General features: G+C 42.8%; 1 protein-coding gene across 8 annotated transcripts in view; it reads right to left on the bottom strand.

The window, feature by feature from the left end:
- KIAA0232 (KIAA0232 ortholog) overlaps positions 1-13,878 on the bottom strand; it is a 100,477-nt gene that overhangs the window by 33,249 nt on the left and 53,350 nt on the right. For all 8 annotated transcript variants that reach the window (XM_034951951.3, XM_063603696.1, XM_034951955.3 and 5 more), the window contains one exon: positions 7,616-7,753. In XM_034951951.3, the coding sequence (XP_034807842.1) occupies positions 7,616-7,753 (138 nt within the window). The remainder of the gene's footprint in view (positions 1-7,615; positions 7,754-13,878) is intronic.

Below are 13,878 nucleotides of genomic sequence, written 5' to 3'. Positions count from 1 at the left end.
TTCCTTAGTAAATAGAAATTACTTTTTTTTTTTTTTGGAGACCAAGTCTCGCTCTGTCACCTGGGCTGGAGTGCAGTGGCGTGATCTTGGCTCCACCGCCTGGTTCAAGCAATTTTCCCACCTCAGCCTCCTGAGTAGCTGGGACTACAGGCATGCACCACCACATCCGGCTAATTTTTTCTTTGTTTGTTTGAGATGGAGTCTTGCTCTGTTGCCCAGGCTGCAGTGCAGTGGCACGATCTCAGCTCACGGGAACCTCCGCCTCCTGGGTTCAAGTGATTCTCCTGTCTCAGCCTCCCAGGTAGCTGGGATTATGGGTGGGCGCCACCACGTCCGGTTAATTTTTATATTTTTAGTAGAGACAGGTTTTTGCCATGTTGGCGAGGCTGATCTCAAACTCCTGACGTCAAGTGACCTGCCTGCCTCCCAAAGTGCTGGGATTATAGGCATGAGCCACTGTGCCGGGCCAGGAATTATATTCTTGCAGTTGCTCAGATCAAAACCCTTGGCTGTCTTCCTTGTCTCCTCCCCTTATCTCTACCCCACATCTAATCCTGACAGTTCCATCTTCGAAAACAGATGCAGAATCCCCCAGCCATCTGCCTTCTGGACCCCTGCAACTGCATCTTCACTGGGTGCTCACAATCTGCCCTCTGTCCCTCCAGCACAGCTCACTCACCGTGTTTAGTTAGTCTCAGTGCAGCAACCAGTATGGTCTGATCAGCATCTGACTGGCAAGTAAATCAGGTTGCACTACTCCTCTCCAAACCCTAACACTTCACAGCTGCTCAGGGGAAAAGCCCAAGTCCCTAGCATGGCCCGTGTGTCCTCAAATGCTCCAGCTCCACTGCCATCTATATACCCAAAGACATAGGACTTAGGCTTCCTCAGGCAGGACTGGCTGTGATCACACAACAACTGTGAGCACTCTCAGCTTTTGTAATCACTGGCTTCTTCTCAGGGGGTTCTGGTCTGTAGAGAGAGCACAGCATCACTTCCTGCAATGTACATAATGTATTCAGACAGGCACCTTACACATTTTAAGTGCTCAATAAATGTTATCATTGTATTGATGCTCTTAGTATTACCCAGAAAAGGTTGGGTGCAACAGTCCATGTGTCAAGACACAGTATATAGTCATCCCTATATTGGGTCGCTTCCAGGACCCCCTGAGGATACCAAAATCTGTGGATGTTCAAGTTCCTTATATAAAATGGCATAATATTTGCATATAACCTACACACGTCCTCCTGTTTGTTTTAAATTATTTCTAAATGACAAGTAATACCTAATACAATGTAAATGCTATGGGTGTAGTTGTCATACTGTATTTTTTAGGGAATGCCAGGAAAAAAGTCTATATGTGTTCAGCACAGACACAATCATCCATTTTTTTCCAAATATTTTTGATCCACTGTTGGTTACCTCCACAGATGTAGAACTCATGGGTATGAAGGGCCAATTGTATATGGTCAAAATTAACCTTGAAGGTAAACACTGCCGTGACATACTTTACATGGTTTTCTGTAGATATAACCCTGTACAGCATATAAATAATGCATATACAAAATACTAAGTTGTACTCTGTACTTTTACTGGCAAAAAGAATTTTACTGGTAGACTTAGCTCAATTGAGAATATAAGCAAGTGAATGTTAAGACTCTACTCTACTTAGGGTGTAAGTCCTCTAAGGCTCTTTAAATAACAATAGGACTGGTCAGCTCCCCAGGGTAAGCTGCAGTGCTGTTACCTTCAAAACTAACACCCCAAAAGAATGGTATTATGAAAGAGTTATTGCATTTTAACTTTATTTACTCCTCAAACAGGGCCTCATTAAGTTTCTAATCTTCTAACCATCCTCAAAGTGGGAGATAAAGTACTAGCTTTGATTCAGTTTTAAGTGGCTCAATAAAAATAAAACAAATATAAGTAGTTTTTTTTTTAAGGGGGAAATGAAGAGTGGTTTGCATATATTTAACAAATACCAGGTATATGCCAGGTCCAGTCATAACAGGAATGAAACAGACAGCTTAGGATAATAATCACCTAAAAAATATGCATCTGGAGGAGGGCTGAATTGCCTATGGCTGATTCACAATACCATTCCTCTTTACAGACCCCATTACTAACTGCAATCAAAGCATATGCAAAACATTTTATCGAAAACTTGCATGTTATTTGCATATGTAAATGAAAGGGAATTAGCCAAGGCAGTTTTCAGCTGGGACCTAAAAACCAATAAAGCCCATCAAAGGTCATGATTCCCTGGAGAAATATTCACCAACTGCTCTGCCAACTTTTACACGGGGACAGCCAAATTTTAATCAATGTATAAAATTAAATTCTGACACAACTGAATTGCCCTTCTGTTTTGGCAATGTCTCTCATAAAATAATGAGCTGAGCAGGCCAAGAGAAGTGCCATAATGTGGGGTACAACTTGTTACAAGGATAAAGTGGAGGCATGGTGTAGTATCACAAGTATGTAAGTGGAGCCAGAGAAGTAAGCCATTCTCCTTAAACCATGACACCAGTGAACAGTCTGGTAACTATGGATGCTTTTATAGAAACAGTTCACATTGTAACTATAATAGTCACATACACGCATGGTCACATGTGTCACACACACACATAATAGTCACACACATAATGAGAAAATAATTCATCTCACATGTAATGCATAACATCACCAGTACTTCCTACCTATACTTATATTTAATATAATAATATAACCTATATTATTGTCTTTTAATTGCCATTAGCATTTTAATCGCCATTAGCATTTTAATCTACTAGATTATAAACTTGAACTGTTAGTGGTTTTTGATTGTGACCAATTAGTAGTGACTGTCTAAAGAGCTGTACTGAGAAGCACTTTTAAGAGGGCATTTGGACTGGATGGGAAAGCATAGCACACAGTACCACAAACACGATCATCCTCAGGAAATGAGCATACTTATATGCAAACATTCACGACAAAAACACAAAATAAAATTGTGCATTATAATTTTCGATGTAGGTCCTCTTTGCTCCTTTCTTTCCATTGAAGCCAATAGACAGATTATAAAAAGAAACCCAGGGGACACACAGATGGCCTACCATTCATAAACTACCACACATTGATTCTTTCTATTGCAGCAGGCAATAGTTAAAGAGGGTTCTTTTCATTGGCTCCCCAAGAGGCCAGTGAGCTGGTTTAAGGCAGTGGTCCCCAGTGTTTTTGGCACCAGGGACTGGTTTCGTGGAAGACAACTGTTCCACAGACCAAGCAGGTAGGCATGGGGTTCGGGATGAAACTTCCACCTCAGGCATTAGATTCTTATAAGAAGCGTTCACCCTAGATCCCTCGCATGCTCAGTCCACAATAGGGTTTGTGCTCCTATGAGAATCTAATGCCACAACGGATCTGACAAGAGGCGGAGCTCAGGCGGTAAAGCTTGCTCGCTGTTCACCTCCTGCTGTGCAGCCCAGCTCCTAACAGGCCATGTACTGGTACCTGTCCATGGCCCGGGGGTCGGGGACACCTGGTTTAAGGGATCTATAGATTGATGCACAAACAACAGCTCTGGAGCAGGGACTGGGACTTGAAGACTCTCCTCATTCATTCCATAAGTAATTACCGAGCATCTGGTTATGCCTGGCACATTCACTTCCTCAGCTAATTTTAATTTGGTAAGATTTTTAAAAATCGTTGTTACGAAAAAGCAATCCAACAATCTTTTTTTTTTAAATAAAATGAGAAGGAAAGAGCAATAAAAGTACAAATATGCTTTACTGGGGTTGAAAATAAAAATCCTGCCTATGACAGCCAGACAAAGGAAAGCATTTTCCCAAAGCAATAACCTAAAGAATCAAAGATCTTTATAAGCCACAACCATTCCCTTGCACTGTTTCTACCTCATACTAAGTTCTTCACATCACACGACATACTCGGCTAGCATGAATTACACGCAAATTCAACAAGCTACAGGAGAAGGGTCTTGCATTACTCACAGAAGGTTTTTATACCCTTCATCTTTTCAGTTGATTTCAGCTGCCCCTGTCATTTCCCCAGCTTAACCGTGAGTCAAAGGCTAGGCTCATTTCTCAGCAACTTTGGTCCAAAAAAGAAATAAGATCCTTTCTCAGTTTGAACCTGCACTACCCATATTTTCTTTCCGACTATAACTCAGCAGCTTCTTTGGATTTTGCTCAAATAATTTACCTGAATTAACTTCTCACTTGTTAAAAAAAAAAAAATCTGCATTCTGAATTCCTTTAAAAGCTCTAAATTACTTATCAATCTACAAATTATCAATTTACTCCCTTTCGGTGTCATAAAGAAAACACCATTTTGGCTGGGCATGGTGACTCAGGCCTGTACCGTGCAGTTTGGGAGGCCGACGCGGGAGGATGTCTTGAGCCCAGGAGTTCAAAACCAGCCTGGGCAACACAGGGAGACCCTGTCCCTGTATTTTTTTAAAATTAAAACAAAAAATCAAAAAACCCACCATTTTAACCACAAAGTTTTCTCTGCCAAGTTTTCTCTGGGCACGTCACTCACAGCCCCTGCTGAAGTGATGAACCTCCAGGCAGCCCTGCCCCCTCACCAGGGCTTATCAAATCAGGCTGGCTCAAGCCTGATTAAGCCCAGGCTCAATCACCTGGCTCAAGCCCAGCCAATCAGATTCTCTCTCTAGATGAATGGTGTTGGACAGTAGAGTTCCATGGTCATGCTGGGCTGGAAGCTGGAATGGCCATTCTTCACTATGTGCTAAAGCAGAGAAAACCAGAGTTTGGACAGAGAGGGAATGACCCTGACTCAGGCACAGAAGGAAATGAGAGATTGTAGCTTGGTTGTTACCGAAAGTGACTTTGTCTATCACATAATTCCCAGTTCAGGTCTCTCGTGAGGCTGCTATACTTTTAGCACTTGGCTTCAGTGAGATATCCCTGTATCCTTTACATATATTTCTATTCTTCCTTAAACCAGGTTAATTATGTTCCTAATTGTTGTAATGAAATGGTGCCTAAGATAGCTGTATGTATAAGTGGTAACTTCCAAACTCCTATCCCATGCTGTATGAAGCAACAATTTCAAGAAATTAAGAAGTTGGCCAGGCGCGGTGGCTCACGCCTGTAATCCCAGCACTTCAGGAGGTGGAAGCAGGTGGATCACCTGAGGTCAGGAGTTTGAGACCAGCCTGGCCAACACAGTGAAACCCCATCTCTACTGAAAATATAAAAATTAGCTGGGTGTGGTGGCGGATGCCTGCAATCCCAGCTACTCGGGAGGCTGAGGCAGGAGAATCGCTTGAACCCAGGAGGTTGCAGTGAGCCAGGTTTGCGTCACTGCGTTCCAGCCTGGGCAATAGAGTAAGACTCTGTCGTCTCAAAAAAAGAAAAAAGAAAAGAAAAAGAAAAAGAAATTAAGAAGTTAAAAAATCAGAGGTGGGGGAGAAGAAAACAGCTGGGAATAGAAAAAATAATTGGATGAAAGGGTAGGCTTTTTTAAAAATGAATGTTAGATTCATTTTTAAAAAATCAGTACCTTTCATGTGATAAGCACTCACTGTGCTAGGCAGTAGGAGATAAAAACGATGGGTAACTTGGTCGGGTGCGGTGGCTCACGCCTGTAATCCCGGCACTTTGGGAGGCTGAGGCAGACGGATCACGAGGTCAGGAGATCGAGACCATCCTGGCTAACACGGTGATACCCCATCACTACTAAAAAATACAAAAAATTAGCCGGGCGTGGTGGCGGGCGCCTGTAGTCCCAGCTATTCAGGAGGCTGAGGCAGAAGAATGGCATGAACCCGGGAGGCAGAGCTTGCAGTGAGCCGAGATGGCGCCACTGCACTTCAGCCTGGGCTACAGAGCAAGACTACACCACAAAAAAAAAAAAAAAAAAAAAAAAAGATGGGTAACTCACAGTCCTTGCGCCCAGTGAGCACAGTCAAATGAATAATTACAACTTAGGATGTGAAGGCCATGTTATTTGAGGTATACACAATGTATCATGAGTATATGGCCAGGGGAGTCAGGCTTTCAGAGACAATTCTTTTTTTATTTTCTTGAGATGGAGTCTCCCTCTGTTGCCCAGGTTGGAGTGCGGCGGCATGATCCTGGCTCACTGCAACCTCTGCCTCCCAGGTTCAAGTGATTCTCCTGCCTCAGCCTCCCAAGTAGCTGGGATTACAGGCATGCACCACCATGCCCAGCTAATTTTTGTATTTTTAGTAGACATGGGGTTTCACTATGTTGGACCAGGCTGGTCTCGAACTCCTGACCTCAGGTGATCTGCCCGCCTTGGCCTCCCAAAGTCCTGGGATTACAGGTGTTGAGCCACTGTTCCTGGCCTCAGAGATAATTAGGAGTTGGATGAGAACAGAAAGGTGGGAAACATTAAGCAAGCCTTAAAAACCGTTTGCATCAGTGGCAGCCAGACAGAATAAACTTCTGCAGATTGTCAAAGATAACAAAGCCAATGATCGCAACACTAGACCATTCAACAATTAGTCCAGGAAGGAAGTTTCTGGAGGTCAGAATCCGCTCAATTTCGCCTTGCATCATAAAGGTGCTTAAACCATACCTTCTCAAATAGTATGGTCAAAGCAAAATGACTCTTTCAGTAGTTATGATCTCACAGATAACATCTTAGAGTGAATAATAAAATAAGAATTCATAATATTAACTGCAAAAGATATTTTTTAATTATTTTGTTATTTCAGGAAACTGAAAGACATGAGAAATATTTTATATGAAATGCTAAAACAATAAAATAATATTGTAATATTTTCTAAAAACAAAAAATATATAAATCATATGCCAATACAGTACTTTTGAAGTGTTTGAACTGCTATTCCCTTCTAGGAATGTATCCAAATGTAATAATACAGACCACTGAAAAACCCCACATAACATATTCTAGACAGCATAACAGAAAAATCAAGAGCGGGCCGGGCGCGATGGCTCATGCCTATAATCTCAGCACTTTGGGAGGCCACGGCAGGCAGATCACCTGAGATCAGGAGTTCAAGACCAGCCTGGCCAACATGGTGAAACCCCATCTCTACTAAAAAATGCAAAAAAATTAGTCAGGCGTGGTGGCACGTGCCTGTAATTCTGGCTACTCAGGAGGCTGAGGCACAAGAATCGCTTAAACCTGGGAGGCAGAGGTTGCAGTGAGTTGAGATCACACCACTGCACTCCAGCCTGGGCGACAGAGTGAGACACTGTCTTAAAAAAAAAAAAAATCAAGAGCAAGGTAAACATCCAGTAATAAAGATTATATTATAATATTATACTGCTGTTGAAATATTATTTGAGGAAATGCAACTGAGCCACTAAAAAGAATAAAGACAATGTAGTAACAGGATGAAATAGTCGAGTTGGAAAAAGGATATAAAATTTTGTGTATACTCTTAATTAGAATAGCACATATAAAAGAAAAGCATATAAAACTTCAGAAAATAGAGAAAAATACCATAAAGGAAAAGTGGTAATGTTCATGTTACTTGGTAAAATAAGTAAGTACTTTGTTTTCCCAGTTTTTGGAGGTCAAGTTGTCATATTTGTAAACTTAAATCACCCCTTCTTTTATTCTCTTAAGTGTTAGAAACAAAATGTAAACTTACTTCATCAGAAGCAGATCGAAGACACTGGACAGCAGCCTGTTTTTTCATTTCTTCTAGAGTTAGATCTGAACATTTTTTCTTACTCTTTCCCCATTTCTTATAAGCTCCTTTTTCCCAGCCCAGGAAGATGTCATTCTCCTGCAATGAAATTGCACCAGGTTAAATGACCAGGGCTAACTTGGACACTACTATGTTCCACCTACCACACACACTCAGTCACAAAAAGGCCCCTTGCATTTCCATACGAGTTTTAGGATCGGCTTGTCTATTTCTGCGACAAAGGGAGCTGGCATTCCAAGATGGATTATCTTGATTCTATAAAACAACTTGGGGTGTACTGCCATCTTAACAGTATTGTTTTCTGATCACAAACATGGGATGTTTTCTATTTATTTAGGTCTTCTTTGATTTCTTTCAAAGATGCTTTATAGTTTTTGGTGCACAAGTCTTGCACTTTTGTCAAATTTTTTCTTAAGCATTATATTCTTTTTTATACTATTGCAAATGGAGTTTTTTCTTAATTTCATTCCTTAGGATTTTCTCTATATTCTATACAAGATCATGTCTTATGTGACTAGAGTCTTACTTCTTCCTTTTCAATCTGGATGTCTTTTCCTTACCTAACTGCCCTCTTAATGCTGATTTATAAAAAAAAGTTTATGTATTTCATCTTTGAAAATGTCTTCACACAAATAGAAATTGCCAAATGCTGGTATTAATCCACAAGCATGAGTTTAACTGAACATATTTGGTTAGAAGGCATTTATAGAATTCTGTTAAATTTGTATCTTGATATTTGCCTTCTAGCATGTCAGTATATTGTAGATTAATACTAAGGAATGAAAGTTAATGAAAGCGCCTTGCTAACTTAAGTAGGCAAATAGATTTTGAGATAAAGAAATTTCCTTTGCACTGCGTATCCAGTATGAAAAATGCTGCTGGAAGAGCAGTTTGAGCCTGGACAACTTACCCATGATAAATTTGTGTGGGGATGGAGATTTCACTTCTTGTTTTAACTTTTGACAGAACAAAAAATGTATGAAGCAGCCTGACATTATGTATGATTCAAATAATGTTAGAGTGACTTTATCACATTATTTAGGTTGAATTAAGAAACATCACATCTGTAGCAAAAGCTACATAAACAACAGTATATCACACACACTTGTTTGCATTCTGTTCTTTATACTTGTATTTGAGAGGTCCCTCATGCTGTTTTTTTAAGGCTTAATGTACTATGTTAATGTATCATAACTTAACCAAAATTTAACAGCATTGAATTGTTAATCACAGCTTAAAGAAATGAGTATAAAAAGAACCAAGATATTTCTATTTCACTTATCGTTATCCTTTTAGTCTCCTATCCTGTACTATTAAAAGTCTGCTTATGACTGGGGGCGATGGCTCATGTCTGTAATCCCAGCACTTTGGGAGGCAGAGGTGGGTGGATCACGAGGTTAGGAGTGTCTCAAAAAAAAAAAAAAAAAAGTCTGCTTATACATAAACATAAAATATTAGACATTTGTCAAATAGTTACTCAGTCCTAATCTTAAAGAAACAACATAATTATCAAGTACCAAAAGCAGATACAACTAAGGAACTCCCCAGCATGAGAGTCTATTATCAGGTACTTTTCTAGACACTACAGGGAGGTCACGTAAGGCTAGAGTTCTGATTGACTTTTCCATGCTGTCTTTATCAAAAGGGAGATTGGGAACTGGGGGAGAAAAAGCACATGCCACTTGGAAATACACCAGCAGTCACTGGAGGCTAGCTGCTGAGCATACGCCCCTGCCTAACAGTGCCTAAATGACCAAAACCACAATGTGTCTGCATGGAATTAACACTATCCCCATCATCCCTTTGGCCACAAAGATTGGCTCAGAGAGAGACACGTGGCCAATCAGAAATGCACATTTCATGGTCCTTGCTGGGAATGCGGAGAACATGACCTCTGGACAGTGTGTGAGAATATGATCCCAGAAGCATGCTCATTGTCACCACCCTTTACCCTACAAGGAGCTGGCTGCAAAACCAAGCTGACAAAAAGAGGTAGGCAGAGAGGCAGAGCAGAAGCCTGAATGACACTGGGAAGCTGTGAATCAAACCTAGCAGGGGCCAGCCCAACTTCTGGACTTTTAGTTATTTGAGTCTTTTTTCCCCCGTAAGCCAATTTAGGCCAAACTTTGGGTTGCTTGTGAATGAGATACAGTCAGATTCTGAGGAGAGCATTCAGTAATAAATCCACTGATATATTGCTCAAAATAACCCCTATTTGCCCCTAAAAAATGAGCCGCTCCAATCAAACAAGCATAATTTCAGGTTAACTATATTCCTGTTTTTCCTACTAGGTCTTCAGCCCACAGTGATGACCTCCTCACTGACCTACCTGCCTTCAGTGGCCCAAGCCCGTCTGCCCACTGCCATGCCATTAAGTCCTGCTGGCTAAACTCGATCTACAGGTCTTTTGTCTCTAGGACATAACTAGAAATGCCCTCACACAGCACATCAGTCTCTTCAGGGTCTGTTTCCTGTGGGCCTGCCCCACTCTGACCTTCGACTACCCCCTCCTCAGCATACTCTTTTCTGACCTTACAGCATCAGGCCCCTCCTATTTCTGTGTCTTTGTACACACTATCCCTTTATACACACTATTCCTTTATTCTTCCTTCAAGGTGATTCCTAAACTGGCAGTTGTCACTCAGGGACCATCCCTAGTTTTCTCTGTATTGATGCATTCACATTTGCACATAAAAGCAGAAATGTCAGTTTTAAAACATGGGATATTTATATTTAAAACTTCTCTATTCCATGAGAACATTTTACACAAAAAGCGTTAATGGTGTCTTGGGAAGTACAGGAATTTGTGTACCCATCATTAGCACCAACTCTCACTCTGAAATTATTTTCATATTCCTTATATGTAAAATTTTATATATTTTCTTCTGCCTAACGTAAGTGCTAATGCAAAATCTAAACCTGACGGTGATGGGAAAAAATTTAATCAATTTTCATATAAGAGCTAAAATTAATCTTATTAATCAATGTCATTCCTAGAAGCTTGAGAGGAAGAATCCTTAGCTTTATTTATTTTACTTCTGAGACAGAGTCTTGCTCTGTAACCCAGGCTGGAGTGTAGTGGCGTGATCTTGGCTCATTGCAACCTCTGCCTCCTGGGTTCAAGAGATTCTCGTGCCTCAGCCTGAGTAGCTGGGATTGCAGGCATGCGCCACCACACCTGGCTAATTTCTGTATTTTTAGTGGAGATGGGGTTTTGCCATGTTGGCCGGGCTGGTCTTGAACTCCTGGCCTCAAGTGATCTGCCCACCTCGGCCTCCCAGAGTGCTAGGATTACAGGCGTGAGCCACCTCACCTGGCCAGCTTTATTTATTTTAAACGTATCAATTCATAAACTACCAAAAACATGTATCAGCTTCAAGCAACCTTTATAACAATTTTGAAATGGACTTTGTCTCAAAAAAAAAAAAAGCTGCTTTGAAAGTACAAGTCAGTTCCACCCCAACATCAATCCTCACAGGTAACTACTGTCAACAGTTGGCATATATCTTAACAGATTTATTTTAAATGTGGAATTTATCCCACATAGCAGAGTATATACAATGTAAATGTACAGTTTTAAGAATAATAATATATCTATCAGGTAATAGTCAGACCTAGAATACTCCCAGTAACCTCAGAAGCCTCATCTGTCAAAAGCTATCTTTAGGCAGGGCATATGGTGGCTCACACCTATAATCCTAGCAATTTGGGAGGCAGAGGTGGGCAGCTCACTTGAGCCCAGGAGTTTGAGAACAGCCTGGCCAACATGGTGAAACTCTGTCTCCAAGAAAAATACAAAAATTAGCCGGGCATGGTGGTGTCCACCTGTAGTCCCAGCTACTTGGAAGGCTGAGGTGGGAGAATTGCTTGAGCCTGGGAGGCGGAGGCTGCAGTGAGCAGAGATCACGCCACTGTGCTCCAGTTTGGGTGACAGAGTAAGACCCTGTCTCAAAAAAAAAAAAAAAAAAAAAAAGCTATCTTTGTTACCCTCATACTTACTAGTTCGGGTAAGATCTTTTAGAATGGAGATAATTTTTCTCAGAATCTGAAAGGTATTGCTCCATATACTCTCAAATGCAACACTATAAGTTAGAAATCCTAATTCTACAGAATGGGAGTAAATTTTTGCAATCTATCCATCTGACAAAGGGCTAATATCCAGAATCTACAAAGAACTTAAACAAATTTACAAGAAAAAAACAAACAACCGCCTCTGCCTCTCCCTCTTCCTCTCCTTCCCCCTCCCCCTCTCCCCTTTGCACGGTCTCCCTCTAATGCCCAGCCAAGGCTGGACTGTGCTGCCGCCATCTCGGCTCACTGCAACCTCCCTGCCTGATTCTCCTGCCCCAGCCTGCCCAGTGCCTGGGATTGCAGGCGCGCGCCGCCCACGCCTGACTGGTTTTTGTATTTTTTGGTGGAGACGGGGTTTCGCCGTGTTGGCCGTGCTGGTCTCCAGCTTCTGACCGCGAGTGATCTGCCAGCTTCGGCCTCCCGAGGTGCCGGGATTGCAGACGGAGTCTCGCTCACTCAGTGCTCAATGTTGCCCAGGCTGGAGTGCAGTGGTGTGATCTCGGCTCGCTACAACCTCCACCTCCCAGCCGCCTGCCTTGGCCTCCCAAAGCGCCGAGATTGCAGCCTCTGCCTGGCCGCCACCCCGTCTAGGAAGTGAGGAGCGTCTCTGCCCGGCCGCCCATCGTCTGGGATGTGAGGAGCCCCTCTGCCCGGCCGCCCAGCCTGGGAAGTGAGGAGCGCCTCTTCCCGGCCGTCATCCCGTCTAGGAAGTGAGGAGCCTCTCTGCCCGGCTGCCCATCGTCTGGGATGTGGGGAGCACCTCTGTCCAGCCGCGACCCCATCTGGGAACTGAGTAGTGTCTCTGCCCCGCCGCCACCCCGTCTGGGAGGTGAAGAGCGTCTCTGACCCGCCGCCCCTTCTGAGAAGTGAGAAGCCCCTCCGCCCGGCAGCCGCCCCGTCTGGGATGTGAGGAGCCCCTCCGCCCCGCCAGCCGCCCCGTTCGGGAGGTAGGGGGCAGCCCCCGACAGGCCGCCGCCCAGTCTGGGATGTGGGGTGCGCCTCTGCCCAGCCGCCCTGTCTGGTAAGTGAGGAGCCCCTCTGCCTGGCCGCCACCCCGTCTGGGAGGTGTACCCAACAGCTCATTGAGAACGGGCCATGATGACGATGGCGGTTTTGTCGAATAGAAAGGGGGGAAGTGTGGGGAAAAGAAAGGGAGATCAGATTGTTACTGTGTCTGTGTGGAAAGAAACAGACAGGAGACTCCACTTTGTTCTGTACTACGAAAAATTCCTCTGCCTTGGGATGCTGTTAATCTATAACCTTGCCCCCAACCCCATGCTCTCTGAAACATGTGCTGTGTCCACTAAGGGTTAAATGGATTAAGGGCGGTGCAAGATGTGCTTTGTTAAACAGATGCTTGAAGGCAGCATGCTCGTTAAGAGTCATCACCACTCCCTAATCTCATGTACCCAGGGACACAAACACTGCGGAAGGCGGCAGGGCCCTCTGCCTAGGAAAACCAGAGACCTTTGTTCACATGTGTATCTGCTGACCTTCCCTCCACTATTGTCCTATGACCCTGCCAAATCCCCCTCTCCGAGAAACACCCAAGAATGATCAATAAATACTGAAAAAAAAAAAAAAAAAGACAAACGACCCTTAATACAATTATTAAGCACAATAGAATGAGAAACAAAGAAATCAGGAAAAAGTGAGAACAATATTTCTACAAGTACAAGAAATGGGGGGAAAGTGTTAGGACTCAAAGCCACCAAACTGCGTATTCCAATTTTCAATATACATATATGATTTGCAAAGCCAAACAAACAAACAAACAACCCCATCAAAAAGTGGGCAAAGGATATGCATAGACACGTCTCAAAAGAAGACATTTATGCAGCCAACAGACATATGAAAAAATGCTCATCATCACTGGTCATCAGAGAAATGCAAATCAAAACCACAACGAGATACCATCTCACACCAGTTAGAATGGCGATCATCAAAAAGTCAGGAAACAACAGATGCTGGAGAAGATGTGGAGAGATAGGAATGCTTTTACACTATTGGTGGGACTGTAAATTAGTTCAACCATTGTGGAAGACAGTGTGGCGATCCCTCAAGGATCTAGAACTAGAAATACCATTTGACCCAGCATTCCCATTACTGGGTATATACCCAAAGGATTATAA

Source organism: Pan paniscus, chromosome 3 (genome assembly GCF_029289425.2).
Source record: "Pan paniscus chromosome 3, NHGRI_mPanPan1-v2.0_pri, whole genome shotgun sequence".
In the NCBI taxonomy this organism is placed as follows: domain Eukaryota; kingdom Metazoa; phylum Chordata; class Mammalia; order Primates; family Hominidae; genus Pan; species Pan paniscus.
The sequence above is the reverse complement of the archived record's forward strand: the minus strand, read 5'-3'. Positions and strand labels throughout refer to the sequence as shown.